Genomic DNA, 20444 nt, shown 5'->3' with positions numbered 1-20444 from the left:
CTTAATAGTTTGTAATTTTTTTAATTTATTTTAGAGATAGAATAAATACAATTTTCTTTTTTGAATTATTATGATATATATCATATAAAAGTAAATAATTTTGAAATTTAAAAATAAATGATGTTTGAATGTTCACTTAGACAAAATACAAAAAAAAATTAATTTTTTTATTTCCGGGTAAATATTCATGACCGTTTAGCCCTTTATATTTTATAATGTCTTTTAAGATCGTACAAGATCCTATGTCAATGAGAACTTAACTCAAAATATAAAGAATAAATAAGTATTTACCAATCATTTCCTATATTAAATTATTCTAAAGTGTTAAGGGATTTAACAATGTTTGAGAACCATTATTATATTTTTGCTGATTTTTGCTGCTGCTTTAGACGGCGAGATTGTTGATAGTTGACAGATATTATATTTCTTAAACCAATTTCTAAATGTATATTGTATGTTTCTCTGTAATTATCTTTTGTGGGTCATTTTTGTTCGAATTTATTTTCTCATTAAAGAATAAATTAAGCTGAATTAGACTAAATTTCAATTTGTCCATGCATGCCTAGATATCATAATCCATATTAATTCAAAATAATTTGGATTTAGATTCAGTTCTAATTATGTTGTTGATGAGTAAGAACATGATCTATATAATTAATAAATTTATTAATCTGCTTGAGAGTGGTTAATTGAGGGAGGCCTGTGATGTTGGGAGAATAACTGAAAAAGAAAAAGGATATCTAATTTGCAAAAGCACGTAGGCATCATATTTTGTCATTACTCCCGTTCAAACAAGTAGTTGAAAAAAGCGTTTTATCTAAAACGTGGGAACAAGCATGGCTTAGATTCCCATTTTTGGTACTTGATTCAAAGTTTTTTCATCATATTTATGTGCACTGTAACAAAATAAAAGCACTATTCATCACCAACGCATTTGCTATGCAATTGAGAATAATGTTAAATGGTTTCTTGTACGAAATCGTTAACTACTGTTTTATTTAGGATTGAGGTTGAGTAGTTGGAGCTTAAAAAGTATAGCACCAAAATGTTTGGTAAACACAACTTACTGTAACTTAGAAGTTACGTTAATTTGACAGTATACATGTATGATGAAATATCTATTATATCTTTACTAATTTTGTTAAAATTATAGTTAAAAAATTATGTTTACAACATAATATTAACTTTTACTTCATAATTATAGTTTTTTTTTTCTACAGAAGATGTAACTTAAAATGTACAACACCTCAATTCCAAATAGGCATTCCCTTAGTGTTAAATGGTTGTAAGCTTGAGTTACCAGCAAGCGTGATATTACCTTCTTTGAAACAATTATATCTGTTGTTAGTTGAAGTAGATGATCATGTTATTAAAAGTTTTATTAAAAATTTAATTGTTGGGTGTCCATGATTGAGGTTATAAGTCCAAGAGATTGGAGATGATTAAAGGTCTCGAGTTAGTTGGTCTTAGTAAACTCAATGAGATCAAGATATGGAACAATTAATACGAGGTCTTAAACTCTTGGCCATCAGAGGATTGAGTATCCATTCAATTCACATTAGGGAGTTCCTGTTTGTACCATTTGAGATCAGCATAGCCTTTTCCAAGAATCTTAAACCCTTGAAATTTAGCATGGCTTCCATAACAGAATCAAGAGCGGCTTTAGTATTAGGTTAACTAAATGATGCTCCAATTTTTAGGAAGACCCCAATATTTGAAATTTATTTGATTAATACACTAATGAATAATTATTCTTCTAACATTTCAAAGATATTATTTAAGTTGCATATAAAAGAAAGCCTAACTTTTAGATATCTCCCTATTATTACTCTCATTTATAATTATCCAAAAGGAAAATTATCCACCGTCCATCCGTTTTTTCACCATTTTTTAAAAATATACAAATCTTTTTTTTTTGGCAGCGCTCCATCTGAAGTTAATATTTTTTTCATTGGTTCACTCTCGTTATAACACCGTTAGAACTTTGCTGACATCATAAGGGTAAAATTGTCATTTCACAACAACATAGTGGTGGACAAATGCAAACCAATATAACTTCAAGTGGAGTTCAGCAAACAAAAAATTAAGAATGGTGTATTTTTGAAACAATACGAAAAAAAAGTGGTCGGTGAATAATTTATCTTTTACATTTGAGAGTAAAAAAATTATTTATATAATATTTTGTTAGTTTTCTTAATAGTCTCCAAACAGAAGTGGACGAGTGAAAAGAAATATAAGTTCAGGTGGATTCCAGCAAAAAAAAAAAAAAAGAATTGTGTATTTTTTAAAAAATTGAAAAAAACGGGTGGACGGTGGATAATTTCCCTATCCATAAATTAAGATTGTTTTCTTAATAAAAATCTATATTTGATAATTTTCACCTCACAAATAAGATTCGTTTTTTTGTAAAAATTTCATATGTGACAATCTTCACATACAGTAGAATTCATGGTTTTACCAATTAATTCTTTATTTTGTTAATCTTTCCAGAGGAAAAAAAAAAGTACTTTCATACTTATAGCTTATTTTTTTTCACAGAAGGTGTAACTTAAAAGGTACAGCACCTCAATCTCAAACACATCTTACCTTAGTGTTAAATGGCTGTAAGCTTGAGTTACCAACAATCGTGATGCTACCTTCTTTGAGACAATTATATTTGTCGTCAGTTGAAGCGAATGATCATGTTATTAAAAATTTAATTGCTAGGTGTTCGTGATTGAGGTTATAAGTCTCAAAGATTAGAGATGGTTAAAGGTCTCGAGTTAGTTGGTCTTAGTAAACTTAATGAGATCAAGATATGGAACAATTAACATGAGGATCTTAAACTACTAGCAATAAGAGGATTGAGTGTCCATTCAATTCACATTAGGAAGTTCCTGTTTGTACCATTTGGGATCAACATAGCCTTTTCTAAGAATCTTAAACCCTTGAAATTTAGCATGGCTTCCATAACAGATTCAAGAGCGACTTTAGTATTAGGTTAACTAAATGATGCTCCAATTTTTAGGAAGACCCCAATATTTGAAATTTATTTGATTAATACACTAATGAATAATTATTCTTCTAACATTTCAAAGATGTTATTTAAGTTGCATATATAAGGAAGTCTAATTTTTAGATATCTCCATATTATTACTCCCATTCATAATTATCCAAAAATTAAGAATTTTTTCTTAATAAAAATTCTATATTTGATAATCTTCACATTGAAAATAAGATTCATTTTTTTTTATAAAATTTCATATATGGCAATCTTCACATATAATAGCATTCGTGGTTTTACCAGTTTTTTTTATGGGAAAGTAAAACTTTTATTAATTCAACGAAGTGAAAACTTACAAAATTTCAGGAGGAAAATTCTCCACCCAAACAATAGATTCAAATTTTTCAATAGCCATCTTAGTTAAAGATTGGGCACACTCATTAAATGATCTAGGGACATATTGTGCTTTAAAGGCTTTAAAATTCTTCTTTAAGTCTTGAATTTCCGCAAGGACCAAATATATTTCTGTTAGGCTGCCTTCTCTATTGTTTATCAATTCTGGTACTTCATGAGAATCAGTTTCTAGGATAACTGACTGTAGACCTGCTTCCTGTGCTATTTTAATGCCCTACTCAGCTGCTTCTACTTCCACATATGTTACATCTCTCCCAAACCTTGAGGTTTTTATAGCTACAGCTAAGCACTTTCTAGTGGAGTCTATGATTATTGCTCCCAATCCCGAGCATTGTCTTTTGGTGTCAGTAGTTGCATTAACATTTATCTTTAGCCATCCATCGGGTGGAGGGGTCCACGATTTTGGTTTTTCCTTCTGCATTTTTCCTAGATTCAACATCTCTGGAAATTTTGTTCTTTTAAAAACTTCATTGACTGCTTCAGCTTTGGCCATTTGCAATCCTTGATCCAACTTTACACCTTCAGATACAAATTTATTCTGAGCATGCCAAATCACCCACCACATTGACGCCACAAGCTCAAGTTCAGCTTTACTTAATTTCTTCTGAAGCATCATCAAATCCCCCAAGAGGTTTGCATTTCTCATCTGTTGACTTGCATTCACCATTGATGAAAGCTGCCAAACCTTTCTTGCTGCTTTACAAGTGACCATGGCATGCATAATATTTTCCACTCTATTTCTACAATGCTTGCAATGACCTTCCTAAATAATTCTACACTTCCACAAATTATCAACTGTCGGTAGTAAGTTTTTAATTGCTTTCCAAATGAAAATCTTAATCTTTTTTTGGGATGGTAAGGGTCTAAATGATATTCCAATTTCTGCCTTTACTGTTGGAGCAATTTGGTGAATTCAAAATTTTAATATTTATAGCCACTTGGTATCCACTCTTGACCGAGTATTTCCCCTTTCTGTCATAATGCCAGATGGCTTGTTCTTTGCTTTGTCCTTTTGGCAAAGGAATATTGAGAATTGCATATACATCTTCCTTTAAAAACATCTTTTGGATCAAGTCAGTCTTCCATCTGCTTTCATTGTCTATCAACTCTGAAACAATAGCATCGAAAGGCATCCTTGGACTAGGAAACGGTTTGAAAGTGGATGGTCTTGGAATTCAATTTCCTTTGTAGGCTAAGATGTTTTACCCATTACCAATTCTCTATCTATATCCATTAAGAATTACTTGTCGACCCCAAAGTAAGCTTCTCTAAATATAAGATGGGTTTGACCCCATTGAAGCATTTAGAAAATCAGTCTTCTTGAAAATACCTAGCCTTTAAAACAGTAGCTGCAAGGGAATCTGGATTTTGAATCAATCTCTATCCTTGCTTAGCTACCATGACTTGGTTAAAACTTGATATGTCTCTAAAGCCCATTCCCCCTCAAATTTTAGCTTGACTCATCTTCTCCCCTCTGATCCAAACGATGCCCCTTTTTTTCCTTCTTTTTATTGCTCACTAAATATCATCACACACACCAATAGGTATCTTGAAGACACTCATTGCATAAGTTGGTTGTGCCACTACTTTTATCAGGGCATCTTTTCCTCAACTCGAGAAAAGTTTCTGTTGCCAACTAGAGATCTTGCTCTGGACTTTTAGCTTAATCTTATTGAAGAATTTTTTTCTTTTTCCTCTTTATCATTGAGGGCAGCCCCAAGTACTTCTCATGCTTCGTTACCACATTGAGCTGAAATATTCTTTTAATGGCCGAAATTTGGTTTGCACAGACACTGCCGCTGAAGAACATGTATGACTTTTCAAAATTAAAAATTTGGCCAGAGGCAGTGGCATAACAATCGAACAAATCTTTTAGATGCTGGAAATCTTTCATTGAGGCTTTGGAAAAAAAAAATAGGCTGTCATATGCAAATAAGAGGTGAGAAATAGAGATATGCTGTCCAAATTTCAACCCATGTATTAACTTTCTTCTCTCAGCCTGAATCAACAAATTTGAAAGAGCATTTGCACATATTATAAACAGATAAGGAGATAAAGGGCATCCCTGCCTCAAGCTCCTTTTAGGAATAATCTTGCCATTTGGTATTCCATTTATGATTATAGAAAAGTATGACGTAGTAATGCAATTCATAATTAAATTTATCAACTTCTTAGCAAAACCTAATATGATCATTGTCTCCTTTAAAAAATCCCACTATGCCTTATCGTAAACTTTGTTGATATCTAACTTCAGAGCCACCAAACCATTTTTTTTGCCTTTGTTATGCCTAATCTTATGGTGGCATTCATACCCAACAATGATATTATCCATTATCAATCTGTTGGGGATAGAAGCACTCTACGAAGAATCAATTATAGCATGTAGGATAGTTTTCAATCTATTTGCAATAGTTTTACAAATCCTATAAATGAAATTACAAAGACTTATTGGTCTAAATTCAGTCACTTTCCTAAGCTTTGCATTATTGGCAACTAAAGCAATGTATGTGTGGTTCAGAGGAGCAATGTTAACTAATGGCCAGTGCTTCCAATAAAAGGCAGCCGGTAGCCCATCAGGGCCTAGTGTCTTGGTTAGACGCATTTGATTTAGAGCCTCTATTATCTTTTTCTCTGTATATGGTTGAGTCTGATACTCATTCATTTAAGCTGAAACTTTTGAGACCATTTCTTTCAAAGCACACTCCATTTGATCTTGAGTAGGGTTGGAAGTTGAAAATAACTCTGCAAAGTAACCGCAGAACTCTTTCTCAATATCTTCATTTTCTTCTACCCATTTTCCCTATGCATCTTCAACTCCTCAAATTTCGTTCTTCCTCTTTCTAGATGAAGCTTTTGAGTGGAAGAATTTGGTGCTTTTATCTCCTTCCCTCAATCAATCAACCCTAAACCTCTTTCTGTTTCCAAAAGATCTCTTCATCTAAAAGGAGGTTATGGATCTGCCTCTCAATGCTTATCAATTCTTCACCCTTATCCCATTGTCTTTCCTACTAGAGCTCTTATATTCTGTTCCTCAGCTTCTCTAATTTCTTCTTGCTTCCTTTAAAAGTTTTCTTACTCCAGTGTACTAATTCAGTTAGTTAAGATTTGCTGGCTTGTTTAAAAAACTGCACTGCATTATCCCCTGACCAGTCTTTGGTCGATTCTGCCTTTACAATGTTCTTACCCTCATCATAGTTGCTCCACATGTCTTCATAATGGGTTCTTGAAAAGGTTCTTTTATTATATGTCTTTCTATTGGCTCTGCTTATCACTTCCATCAAAATCGGATTGTGGTCTAAGCACCATATAATCAGATTTTTTTGCAGCTTGGTTTTAGAAAGAATTTGTCCAATCATTACTACATAAAAATCTATCTAGACGTTTTTCAACAAAGTGGCTACCAAATCTCCTATTAGACCATGTAAAATGGTGTCTTGTATAACCCAAATCTTTCAAATTGTAATCCTGAACATCATTTCGAAACTCTTTAATCATATGAACCTCCCTGTCTTTTCCTCTATTTTTTTCATCTAAGTGCATTATCTCATTGAAATTGCCAAAGCATAACTAAAAGGGTGAAGATAAACCTGTTAATCTCCTTAATAAAGTCCCGGTGTGTTTTTTCTGACTCATTTCTAGGTGCCCGTAGATTCTAGTGTATCTCATCTACTTCCCACTTTCAGTTCTACCTCAGTATCTATGCGGTGTTTACTGAAAGAGGTGATATCTACCCTTGTTGCTGAATTCCAAAGCATAGCTAAACCCCCATTCTTACCACTTCTACTAACCCAAAAACAATTTTCAAACTTCAGCTTCTTGCCAACATTTTCCATGTGTACAGATGTCAATTTAGTTTCACATAGAAACATTAATTGAGGCCTATACAATGTGAGGAATTTTTAGAGAGCTATGAACGTTCGGTCATTTCCCATCCCCCGAACGTTCCAGCTTAGAATCCTCATAGTTGTCGGCAAGGTTGGTGTTCTGCCTCCGCCGATTGAGTTGCATTGTTTGTGTTTTTAACATTTTCTCCATTCTTGAAACAACCCAGTTGAGCTTATAGCTAAGAGGAGATGTATTGCAGGAGCTTTCTCTAGCTATTGAGTTTTTCTGTGGGCTTCGGATTTGGGTTTTTTTTTTAGGATTTGGGCTTGACCTTATTACTCCACAACCTAGTCTTTTTCCCACAATTAGCCCTTCTTTTGTGTGTCCTTTGCTACTTACACTACTAGCTTGCAGCTTTCACTTCTTTCTCTTAGGCCTAGTATTCTTTGTTTTCGGTCCATCACATACTACTTCTTATGGGTAGGGATGGCAATGGGCACCGCCCGCAGCGGGTTTGCCATTACCAAATCCAAACCCGCACAAAATTTAAATTACCAAACCCACCCGCAACCCGCAGCGGGTTTTAATTTTTGTACAAAAACCCACCCGCAGCGGGTTTTAACAATTACCAAACCCGCAATGGTATCCGGCGGATTTTTTGCGGGTTTCCGTATTTAAAATCACAAATGTTTAATATATAAATTTATAATAATAACCTCAAATTCCATATAACATACTTAATTTTATATTTAAATAATGTAAATGAAAAATTAAAATTTCCACATCAATTCAACACAAATTCTCAAATTTAAGTATAAATTACACAAATCCATTTAAAAAACACAAACTAGTATCTAAAAATAATAATTACATTTCATATTATCATTTAAAACAAGCTCCAAGAGAAGATATTCATTTCATTCACCACCATAAGCACCCATCCAACACAATGCCTATAATAATAATTAAGATTAATATTTTCAAATACTAATTCGAAGGAAAATGCCTTTAGTTTTTTTTAGATTATGACTTTAGAATAGGATATAGGCCACATACACACATACACAACTTTGAGCCTTTGGCTATTTGGTAATTTAATTAATGACATTATTTTCTTTATACATTTTTAGATTAAAATTAAATTAAAAATATTTGAAAAAAATATTGCGGGTTTGGTGGATATCCATGCGGGTATCCGCCGGATATAAGGTTAATACCAAACCCACCCGCATCCATGTGCGGGTTTTAATTTATAATACTAAACCCGCCCGCAACGGGTAAAATTACCCGCAACGGGCGGGTTTTGGCGGGTGGGTTTGGGCGGGTTTGCGGGTTTGCGGGTACAATTGCCATCCCTACTTCTGGGCTTGAGTTGCTTTGATATTTTTTTGGGCTTGTATTTAGAGTTAATTTTGGCTTCAAATTTAGCACCAAATTTAACTTTATTCCCTCTCAATTCTATGTTCCCGCTTTTTCTTTCTTTTTTCCATGATTGTTTAAGTTGTCGGCTGTATTTTCGGTATCAGCCATGTTAGGTTACTTTTGACCGTGTCTTTCTGATTTCTTGGTTCTAGAGTCATTTGCATTAATTACTCCCCAATTTTCCTTGTTTAACTATCATGATCTCCCCGAAATAGATTAGTTTGACTCGAGTTCATGTTTATACAGGTCTAAACCAATTTGTTTTGCCTGCCTTCTCCCATGGTGTTCTTCTTCCTTTGGTTCGTTATTGAGCTGCTCAAACCTTCTATTCCATCTATCTTTTCCCCTGTTCAGCCTAGTTTTTTCAACTTTGGACAATGCCTTCATGCACACTCCATAGGGCAATTTTTTTTTTTGGTTGCCCTATGTATGATTCACACTCTTTAAATTGGTACCAAATGGTACCGCAGCAAAAGCAGAAATCTGGGAGCCGTTCATACAATACTGGCAACTCCACCTTATCATCTTTTTCTAGCTCCAACCATTTTCTGTAATTGCTTTGTGATGTCAATGGATATTCTGACTCTTGCATACAAACCAATACACTCCCTGTCATCATCAATTTCAACTTCCAACACCTCTCCAATCAGTCCTCCCAGCTTTTGAACATTGTCTCTCTCTCTATGCAAACTATGGGTATATTGTGAGTTTGTACCCAAAAACATGTATGCGTGAATTCTTCATTTCTCATGTTTTCTATTCCATTGGGTTCTTTCAACACAATCAGAGCCCTATCGAAATGACATGGCTCTCCTGCCATTATTTTCTGTTTATCAACTTCTAACCCAAATTTGAACCGAAAAATATTGTTTCTCATGCTCTCAATCTTCACCTCTTTTGTTGTTTTCCATGCTTGTGTTAATGCAGTTTTGATCACATCCGTGTGGACACTCTTTGCCAATAGAATTTTCCCAACTAGAGAATTTTCCATTATACGCCCTCTTTTTCCTTGCATTCCGCTTCTAATTGATAGCTTTCGTTCACTGCCATCTCATATAGAAATAGCTTTGCATTTACATATTAACTCCACTGTGTCCATAGATGACGAACAACAAGTTTGCTCTTTACCTACTGACTACCCTGTGTTTGAATCACGGAGTTTTACTCACTCTCACCCACTCTCTTAAATGAACTCCCTCGATTTTTAACTTCCATGATAATTTTAAATAAAAGACACTCAATCTAAAAGAGATTGAATTTGCAAAGTTTCAATGGAAATATGTCTCTCCTTGCCATTCTTTGCCCTCTCAACATCAACAAATTTTCATTTTATTAGTTTTACTTTTGTGAAGAATTTGAGTGTTCCAGAAGTAGTCATGGCAAATCCAACCTTTCCCACTTGTAATCAAGCATTTGAGTATTATCATAACTTGTTTTGGAGGTATAAGTGTTGCCATGAAAGATGCTATAGGTAGCTTGCTTTGGATTTCACTTCATGCAAAAATGGTCTTAATCGAATCAGAAACTCATATAGGTCTTGTTTGATATTAATGTGTTCTAACTTTTAAATTATAGTTGTTGTATGAATGGTCTTAGTAATATGTAGTAAAAATTTTTTTTAACAAAATTAGTAAATATATATAATAATTTTTTTATCATACAAATATAAATCAAATTAACTTAGTTTCTAAGTTACAACAGCTAGTGCTTACTAGTTTTTAAGTTACAGTTGCTCAACCTCAAACCCCAAACTAGACCATAATTGGAAAGTACTTGACAAATGTATGCAGCTTACTGTGCTTGTACACAAGTTCAATTTAACATTTCAGTAATGTGCACGCAAATAAAGGTTGCTCTAACTTGCCGCAAATAATGTAAGTTAAAATTACAAAAGAGTGTATTATGCTAAAGGATATTCATAATTTTTTTAAGAAATCAAGTTACTCTAATTCACATCATTTTTTTTAAGGATTTGCATTCGAATGAAAGCATGAACGAAACAAGTAATGGTGAGCTGGCTATCTTCGGAAATAATCATATATATAAATTTTATTTTATAAAATTTTGCCATATTCCAGTAATTATATATTGAAGGGTCTTCATTTGTATATAACACTAGGTGTTAGGTATGTTTGCTTATTGGTATTTCTTTGACAACAATATGTGATAGTGCCCTTAGAAACACAGGTACATAATCATCGAAAAATCAAGTTTTCTTAAAATTTATGTGGATGATTAATGATGTATCCTTTCTTATCAGGTATTTAATTCATTTGTATATGCAAAGGCCATATCTATAAATCAAGATAAATATTTACAAGAAACAAAAATGAAAGTGAAACATAATTAAATTCAAGCTGTCCAACGAGATAAATAATGAGTCCTAATTCTCTGACTCATATTTCCCTTAGAAACCCGGATACTTCATTATATATTTCCATCAGCCCAGATATTTCTTAGATATGATTTTTTTTTTCACTTCTTCAAAAGGAGCTACATGTTTCTTACTTTGCAAAGGATCCCGGCACATAACGAGCAAGCTTGTGTGGACATCCCTGACTGTTGGTAGGGAAATTTATGCCAAAATGGGGAAACTGCAGAATGGATTGCAAGTGATTCTAATGTACTGGTTACCAAAATAGGATACTTATGACAGCGGTTGCTGATTTTTCCACGTGTTCATATTTCTTCCAATATAACCCAAGTAGTTCATAACATTGTATATAATGATGTAGTTCGACAAGTGTTGCGTAAGAATCAAAACAATGCAATTGCATCAATATTGAATAGGGGTGGGCAAAAATGGGTTTGAATCAATCCAATCGGATTTCGAGTTAGTTGGATTGAGAAAAAAGTTATTCAAACTCAATCCGAACTGTAATATGATCTAATCTAATCCGTATGTATTCGGATTAGATCAAACGTTCGGGTTTAGTTCAAGTTGACTGAGCTAGGATTATAGATAGATAAAATTGAGTTCGGTTTAAAATTGGATTTGGGTCGATTCGAGTCATGGGCAATTTTGAGCTTTTATTTTGTATATTTTGAGTTTTCTTTACAAATTATGTAGTTACTAGAAAATTATTTTCTTATAATTATCTCATTTTAGTTTGTTTTTACCAATTCTCAAAAAAAAAAAATGAAAACTACTAGTCTAGTACCATTAAAATCAAATGTATACAAATTAAAATAAACACAAATTCTAAATTTAATAACCTCCACCCAAAGCACGATATTCAAATATAAATAGCCTTCAAAACACAAAGATCACAAAGTTTAAATATAATTAAATAGTTTCCAATACAAAGTCTAAAAATAAACTATTTCTAAAACAACAAAATTTAAACATAAATATTAAATAACCTTCCTTCACGTAAATATTTGGACAAGTTCTAACTTCAACTTCTTGTATTCGAAGTTGGAGGACGGATCCCCTAGAGAAGAATTGAAGAGAAAAAGTAAATTAAAAAATTACAAATTTATGCAAAGATATTGATTTACTTTTCTTTTCTTTTCTGCTATTGGCGAATTTAAATGCAACCGTTGGAACTTGGAATATAGATTATTCATGTATGTATCAAACAAATAATTGAGCCACTTGTCATCCACTCATCCTATCGTTTAGCCAAAACCATGTTACTTGCAATTCCTTCACCATCCTCAACTATCAACTTCTGCCGATTTTCTTCTTGTTGTTGTTGGAATGTCTTGTATATGTTATAATTTTTTATATTATTTCTCATATTGATAATCTCCTCATGCCTTGAATGGCATTGATATTGTTTACCACAATAGTTGCACTAGCATTTATTTGAATTGTCCTTAAATAAAGTGAGATGATTCCACATTAGAAATCTTTTTTTTCATTTGCTGTATTTTTCGCTTGCTTCGTCTTTTCCCTCCCTTTTTGATTTCCTTTTAGTTGTTCACTTTGTGCCTCATCATCAATTGTGAAATTTGATCTTGAGTGTCTAGTCACTTGAACATACAAAAAAATGAATAGTCATCATTAATTCAAAACATAAAACTATTAAAATATCACCACAACACTCACAATCTCAAACATCCCCAGTACATTTAAAAATAACAATTAATAATAAGACTAGGATAATTGTGCTAAAAACAATTAACAATACAATTTCAATTAATAAATTAATTAGTCTCAATCTAAGCAAAAAACAATGAAACAGAATTTTACATGATGATTATTTAGGAATAAAATTTTAACATACATTTTCTTATATAAATTTATAGGGTTTGATTTGTATTCAAATTAAAATTAAAAAAAATGATCTCTATACTCCTATACACTATATTACTAATTCTAACTAAAATCATGGATAAATTGTGACTTTTTCTTGCTGAGTAGTCTTATTAAGCATACAAAAATCATTGAACTTGAAAAGTTATAAACGTAATAGAAATTTGGAAATTAATTATTTAATATAATATATATAGTATAGTAATGTTTATTGAAAAAAGTAAGTTGGAGGAACTTAATGGCTATCGATCAAGGTGGAGCAAGTTGCAGCAGTGGTCAAGGTGTATTGTGTCAGCATGTCGCAGACTCACGTTGGCCTGGCTTCACGCGGTTGCGTTGGTGAGTCAGTGACTACTGTTGTGTGTGTGCTGTCTGGTGAGTCTACTGTGTTGTGTATCTTGTCATGCAAACTGCCATGCCAATTACTATGCTGCCACTGATTTGTAGGTATGCGTGAATGCTCAGTACATGTGTGGTGCTTTTTTTTTTTAAAAAGAAAGTAAACCTTTCGTAAATCACAATACATCAAATACAACTTGAATCTTAGTTGGGATAGTTCCTAACCAGATAGAAGAAGAGTTTCTCCCCAAAGCTAACTTAACTAAGGAATGAGCATAAGCATTACATTATCTTGGAGTATGATGGACTGCCACTTTATGAAAATCCTTCAACTAATTTTGGATCTCTAGAATTGTCCAAAAATTTTTTGTTTTGCTACCCTTAGTGTTGTTTACTAACTGGACCACCTCTAAGCAATCTGACTCAATGATCAAGGAGGCTAAATTTGCTTCTCTCGCCACTTGAATTCCCCATAACATAGCCTCGACCTCTGCAATACTTACCGTTCCCTTTAGAGAAGATTGATTGATGCCGGCTACAATTACCTTGCTGTTTATTCCTCTGATGACTACTCCCACTCCTGTAGTCTGATCCTTGGCATTAATGGCAGCTTCGACATTAACTTTGAAGACATTTTCGGGGAGGGGGGGGGGGGGGGGGGGGGAATCCACTTCTGCAGCTTCTCTCCACTGGAGTAGGCAATATGAGAGGGGTATGTCTTCCTTACTCTTTGAAATGCATCCAAAACAGACTTTGCCTTTGCAGTTGAGATATTGGGGGCTATCTTCTTGCCTTCGAAAATAAATTTGTTTCTAGAAAACCATACAGCCCAGCACAAAGCTACCATTAATTCCAAATCAGCTTTCCTTAACTCATTGGCCATTCCTTGCAAAATGCTAAAAATTTCCTGAGAATGGTCTTTAAAGCTTGGAACTATAAAGGGAGATTGTAGCCAGATCGATTTTGCTGCCTTGTACTCCAATAAGGCGTGGCTTATAGATTCTATGCTCTTTCTACATATTTGACAAGTTGGCTCTTGAATGACTTTTCTTTTCCACATATTTTCTGTTGATGGGAGCAAATTGTTTGATGCCCTCCACATGAATATTTTTATTTTTTCAGGTAGCTCCAGGGACCAAAGGGCACTCCAATACTGAGACATGCTCTCTGAGCTACTAGGAGCATCTGAAAATTTCATTCTTAAGGCTAGCTAGTACCCACTTTTGATCGAGTATTCTCCCCTTTTATCATAATGCCATAAAACATCATCATCCAAATGTTCTTTTGGGAGAGGAATCTTAAGAATCATTGCTGCATCTACTTCCATAAAGTGTTGGTTCAGATTGTCTTCATCCTAATGGTTATCTTCCTTATTTAGGTCTGTCACCACTATGTCTACTGGCAAAGTAGGGGGGAGATTGGCTTGAACGTATTCGGCCTTGGCATCCAATTATCCTTGTAAAAAGATATGTTCTTGCCATTGCCCACCCGCCATCTAAAACCTTTCTTGATTACTTCTCTGCCACAAAGAATGCTTTTCTAGATGAATGAAGCATTGGACCCTACTGATGCACCTAGAAAGCTGGAGTTCTTGTAATATCTTGCTTGAAGGACTCTTGAGACCAGAGAATTTGGGTAATGCAGAAACCTCCAAGCTTGCTTTGCCACCAAGGCTTGGTTAAAGCTAGTAAAATCCCGAAATCCCATCCCACCTCTGTTTTTTGCATGGCTGAGCTTCTCCCATTTTAACCAATGGATACCTTGCTTATCTTCCTTCGTTCCCCACCAAAACTTCACTATAGCCCATTGAATGTCGTCTCAAAGACCTCTCGGAAGCTTGAACACACTCATTGCGTAAGCTGGGATAGCTTGGGCTGCCGCTTTAATAAAGATTTCCTTACCCCCACTCGAAAACCTTTTATGCTGCCACCCTATGATCTTGTTTAAAACTTTTAGTTTTACTTCATCGAAAAAGCTCAGCTTCTCTCTTCCTATCATTGAGGGGAGGCCTAAGTATTTTTCTTACTTGGAGACCATATTTAACTTGAAAATGTCCTTAATAGCAGCTGTTTGACTTGCAGGGATTCAACCATTAATGAACAAGGAGGATTTCTGAAAATTAAAAATCTGCCCAGAAGCTGCTGCATTGTTGTCGAAAATCTCCTTCAGATGCTTACAATCAGCCACTGAAGCACGATAAAAAACCAGGTTATTATTCGCAAATAGCAAGTGGGTAATTGAGACTTCTTTTGCAAATTTCAGACCTTGGATTAGCTGATTCTTTTCCGCCTTCACCAGCATATTGGAGAACGCCTCAGCACAGATGATAAAGAGCTATGGAGATATTGGGCAGCCCTACCTCAGACCTCTTTCCGGTTGAATCATTCCCTTTGGCACACCATTAATAATCACCGAGAGTGAGGTAATAGAGACACACCTCATAATCAAATCCACCCAATTAGCTGAGAAACCCAACCTTAACAATGTTTGATTCAAAAAAGACCACTCAAGTCTATCATACGCCTTACTAATATCTAGCTTAAGAGCCACAAGATCGTTCCTCTTCCCTTTACAGTGTCTTATCTTATAGAGGCATTCATAACCAATAATAACATTGTCTGTAATGAGTCTATTGGGTATAAATGCACTCTGCATTGGAGAAATGATTTGGGAGAGGATCAGTTTCATTCTATTTGCAATAGCCTTAACTACGACTTTATAAATTACATTACAAAGGCTTATGGGCCTGTAATCAGAGACTCTCCCAGGCTTAGCAATTTTAGGGATCAAGGCGATAAAAGTATGGTTAAGAGGAGACATGTTACCTTGCTCATTAAGGATATAAAGACATGTTGTAACAACTTTATTGCGAATTAATTTCCAATGCTTCTGAAAAAATACAGCAGTTAAGCCATCTGGACCTGAGGCTTTTGTGGGGCACATATGTCCTAGCCTCCTCTATATCCTCTGGAGTGAAGGGTTTCTCCAGCTGGGCATTGATTTCTGATGTTACTATTGCCGGCATTCCTTGAAGAGCAGCTTGAATTTGGCTTGGAGTTGGGCTGGATGTAATGAAGAGTTCTTAGAAGTAACCGCATAATTCCTTTTCTATATCATCTCTCTCCTTTAGCCAGACGCCTTGAGAGTTTTCTACCCCCCACACCTTATTCTTTTTTTTACGGGCAGAAGCCTTGGCATGGAAAAACTTAGTGTTTTTGTCTCATTCTCTTAGCCAGTCAGCCCGCGATCGTTGCTTCCAATAGATCTCCTCGTCAATAAGCATGGAATTGATATGGCTTTCAATCTTCCTGATCTCCTCTCCATCAGTTAGTTTAGAGCTTTCTTGCATATCATTCTGAAGGCTCTAAAACAACTTTTCTTGTTTTCTTTGTCTTCCTTCAAATTCGTTTTTACTCTAGATCTTAAGCTGAGCTAAAGACTTTTTTGCTATCCACTGAAATTGGTGAGCAGGATCCTCCCAAGCTCTAGCCCCATAGTTTCCCCACTCATCTTTTACTATGCTCTTACAGTCTTCGTAAGAACTCTACATATCCTCATAGTGATCACAAGAAACGATATGCTCACAGTCCTCGACTTCTTGCATCTCTATTTGAATTCTAAGAATATTGGACAGTGATTCGAGACCCAATTAACAAGGTTTGTGGCTGTAGAGTCTTAAAATTTGTTGCCCCAATCCTTACTACACAAGAATCTGTCCAGCCATTTTTCTATGTAATTAGCATCAAATCTCTTATTAGACCATGTATACGGGTACCCCTTGCAGCCCACAACCTCTCTAAACTCGACAACCACATTTACATTCTGCTCCCATTTTTCTCAAACATATGCATCACTTCATTGAAATCCCCAAAGCAACACCAAGGGTGGGAAGAAAGATTAGCTAACTTTTTAGAATGGTCCATGTGCTGCGCTTCTGGCTGAGCTCTGGGTGGCCATAAATCCCCGTACATCTCCAAACCAAGCCACTTTCACTACTCACTATTGCATCTATATGGTGGGGCCTGTATGAGGTGATATTGACATTAACGTCTACTCCCCAGAGCATAGCTAGGCCTCCACCCAAACCATTTCTGTCCACAGCAAAACAATTTACAAAATTAAAACTTCTGTAAATTAAATTGACCTACCTAGCCATCATCTCAGTTTCACAACAAAATTGTATTTAGAATCGGTGCAGGTATAGAACTTTTCTAATTGCTAAGTGCGTTTGAGGCTTCCCCAGACCTCGAACGTTCCAGCTGAGGATCTTTATGGTTGTCGGTGGGGTTGATCATCAGCACCCGCCGATAGGTCTTCATCCATTGCTTCCAAGTTTTCCCCTGCATCAAGCACTTCTTCTGCTTGCTTCAACTAGCGAGCTACTTTGTTGGGGCTAAAATGGTTGCAGTTGTCTAATGCTTTTGCTAGGCTTATGTGTTTTCCTCCCTATGGTTGCTTTTTTGGACTGGACACTCCCTTCTTTTTGCTCTCTAGGCTAGGCCCATGGCCTTCACTGTTGTGTCTTTTACTTTCTACGAAAGTAATATTATTTGCTCCTTCTCCTTTGGTGTTTCTTGCCCGCAATTTCCATTTTCTTCCTTTGGATTTCACGGTGGCCTTGCTGGGCCCATTATCCAAATCCTCTTCATCTGATCTGGCACCCACCGTGTCCTCCTCCATTTTATTTTCCATGTTCCCCACATTGTCTTTTTCTACAAGATTTTCATTTTCCCTCCAATCCTTCTTTTCCGCCTTTTTTCCGTTCATATCTAGATTGGCTATCATTACTAGTCACTCTGTCCTGCAACTTGTTGATGTCACCACCCTGCTTTAATGCACCACTTGCTGGTTTTCCTGCTCTGTTACACTCAACATTAGATGTTGTCCTTTTTACCTCAGGCACTCTCTATACTGATGACCTACATGCGCTCTCTGTACTGATGACCTACATGCGCGCAACAAAAGCAAAAGTCCGGTAGCTTTTCATACAGGATTGGCATTGGAATTTTTCCTTCATCTTGTTGTAAAAACACAATCTTTTTTAATGGCTGAGTAATGTCAAGGGAGATTCTTACTCGAGCAAACTGTCCTATGCAATCCCCGGCTTCGTCTGTCTCTATTTCCTTGATCCCACTAATCTTTTCACCTAGTTTTTCAATTGCCTCCTTGTTCATGCACATTATGAGTATATTATGGATCTGTACCCAAAATGTTGTATGCATAAAGGATTGATTTTTGATATCACCAATGTCGGATGGTTCGATCAAAACTATCAGTGCTCTGTCAAAATGCCATGGCCCTCCCATAAGCACTCTTTTCTTTTCTTATTCTGAAGCAAACTTGAAGAGAAAAATATTATCCCCCATGCTTTCAATTTTTACCTCCTTCACTGTTCTCCAAGCTATTTGCATAGCTGCTTTCAAGCCTTCCCTGTTTATGCTTCGTGAAAGCAACACCTTCCCTACTAGACAATTCGCAGCAACTTCTTCTCCCTTAATCCTCATTTGCCTCATGAATGCTACTATGCCTGCTTCTTCTTCTTTTAGAACGACAGCCTGACCCTTGCGCAATAAATCCTCTGTATCCATACTTAGCTATGAATCCAGCAATAACTTAGCTCACCTACCCTCTATTATCCGCAAATAAAAGCTAAAAGACGGAGTTAATCACCCAAATTCCTTCGAGAAGTACTATGGAAAATTGTAAAAGAACACCCAACTAGTGAGCGAATGAAAAAGCCAAAATAGGCTTCAGTCTCCTTTCATTCTAGTACATTTTTAGAGAAAAAGTACTATAAAAGAAAGAGTATATGTGTCATTGTTATTCTGTACATGTGTGGTGTTAATCGTATACAATTAGGTTTAGTTTTACTCTTTTATAGTTTTAGTTTAAATATTTTATTTTAGATACGAACCTTGACCAATTCAAATCAATTCTACTAACTGATTTTTAATCCAAAATAATATATAAATTTAGTTTTCATCAAATGGCTGCGAAATGGGCCAAGCCCGTATGCACACGTGTGAAGACCTGTTTTATGTTTTGTCAATTTGGAGTAATGTAAGTATTTTGAAATTAACTGAAGGGAAAGCTAAGTATGTATTCAAACATGCTGGTGATGAATTGCTCCATGTTAATTCGTTTTCCAATTTAGGAGACGAAAGGATGGTTTTGAGTTTGATTCCACAATGCTTCGTCTTTCTTTTATCCTTGTGATTTTTGAGAATTGCAGTCTCAATTGGAATGAGAGAGGAAGTGTATGTGAAACGTATAGGTATAGAGCTTGGCCTTACGCCAATACAATTTTATTGAGATAACCTATATTGGCTTTTACATAAACACAGTACATCTATAAACAATCAGAAAACAGGATTAAATCCGAGATAATGCTTTATCAGTCTAATCATTTTTCTTGGTAACCAAAGAAGAGGTGTTGAGAAATGGATAATCTGTGTAACCAACAACAGGATCGGATGTGTAGAATGTTTCTCTGTTGTACTTATTGAGCGGAGCATTGAGCTCAAATCTCCTGGGTAAATCTGGATTAGCCAAGAACAAGCGACCATAAACAACAAGATCTGCACGGCCTTCAGCAATAGCTTTGTTTCCATCTTCCCTGTCATAACCCCCAGCGACAAGAAAAGTACCCTTGAAAGCCTTTCTCATGGGCAGCAAACTGTGAGGACATTCAGATTTTTCTCCAACTGTTTTCATCCTTGGCTCAACCATGTGACAATAGAGGATACCATATTTGTTCAAGGATTCTGCCATGTAAAGACCTAAAGCTTCTGGGTTAGAGTCTCCTGATTCCATATAGTTTGCAAACGGAGATAGTCTTATCCCAACCCTATCTGCCCCTATTTCATTGGAAACAGCTTCAACTATTTCTAAAGCAAAACGGCAACGATTCTCTAAGGATCCTCCATACTGGTCTGTTCGATCATTCACTTGATCCTTCATAAATTGGTCAATTAGGTAGCCATGTGCACCGTGGAGCTCAATGCCATCAAAACCTATACAGTATAAGACAAAGTTAGACACCAAAAACCTGTACAGCATGAACACTCCATTTATCTAACTCTTCTCATATAACTAAAAGCTCTGAGGCTCGCATTGTGCGGACAGACAAACGGAGGGTCTAGCTTTCATTTTAAGAAGAAGAAAAAGTATTTAAGCATTTACTAGGTTGGCTCTCAAAGT

At 35.4% G+C, this 20444-nt stretch overlaps 1 protein-coding gene across 4 annotated transcripts in view; it reads right to left on the bottom strand.

Moving 5' to 3' along the window:
* LOC107174224 (putative 12-oxophytodienoate reductase 11) overlaps positions 1–20444 on the bottom strand; it is a 90333-nt gene that overhangs the window by 35346 nt on the left and 34543 nt on the right. Inside the window, exon 6 of one of the 4 annotated variants that reach the window (XR_008053338.1) lies at positions 19546–19948. Coding sequence is in view for 3 of the 4 variants with exons in the window: in XM_052437932.1 (XP_052293892.1) it covers positions 19644–20257 (614 nt within the window). In the remaining variant the exon portion in view is untranslated. Of the gene's footprint in view, positions 1–19519; positions 20258–20444 lie in introns of those variants that run through there. The other 3 variants (XM_052437933.1, XM_052437931.1, XM_052437932.1) reach the window with 3 other exon arrangements.

The sequence above is a fragment of the Citrus sinensis genome, chromosome 3 (assembly GCF_022201045.2).
Source record: "Citrus sinensis cultivar Valencia sweet orange chromosome 3, DVS_A1.0, whole genome shotgun sequence".
NCBI classification, from domain to species: Eukaryota; Viridiplantae; Streptophyta; class Magnoliopsida; order Sapindales; family Rutaceae; genus Citrus; species Citrus sinensis.
Note: the sequence above shows the minus strand (reverse complement) of the source record. Positions and strands in the feature narration are given on the sequence as shown.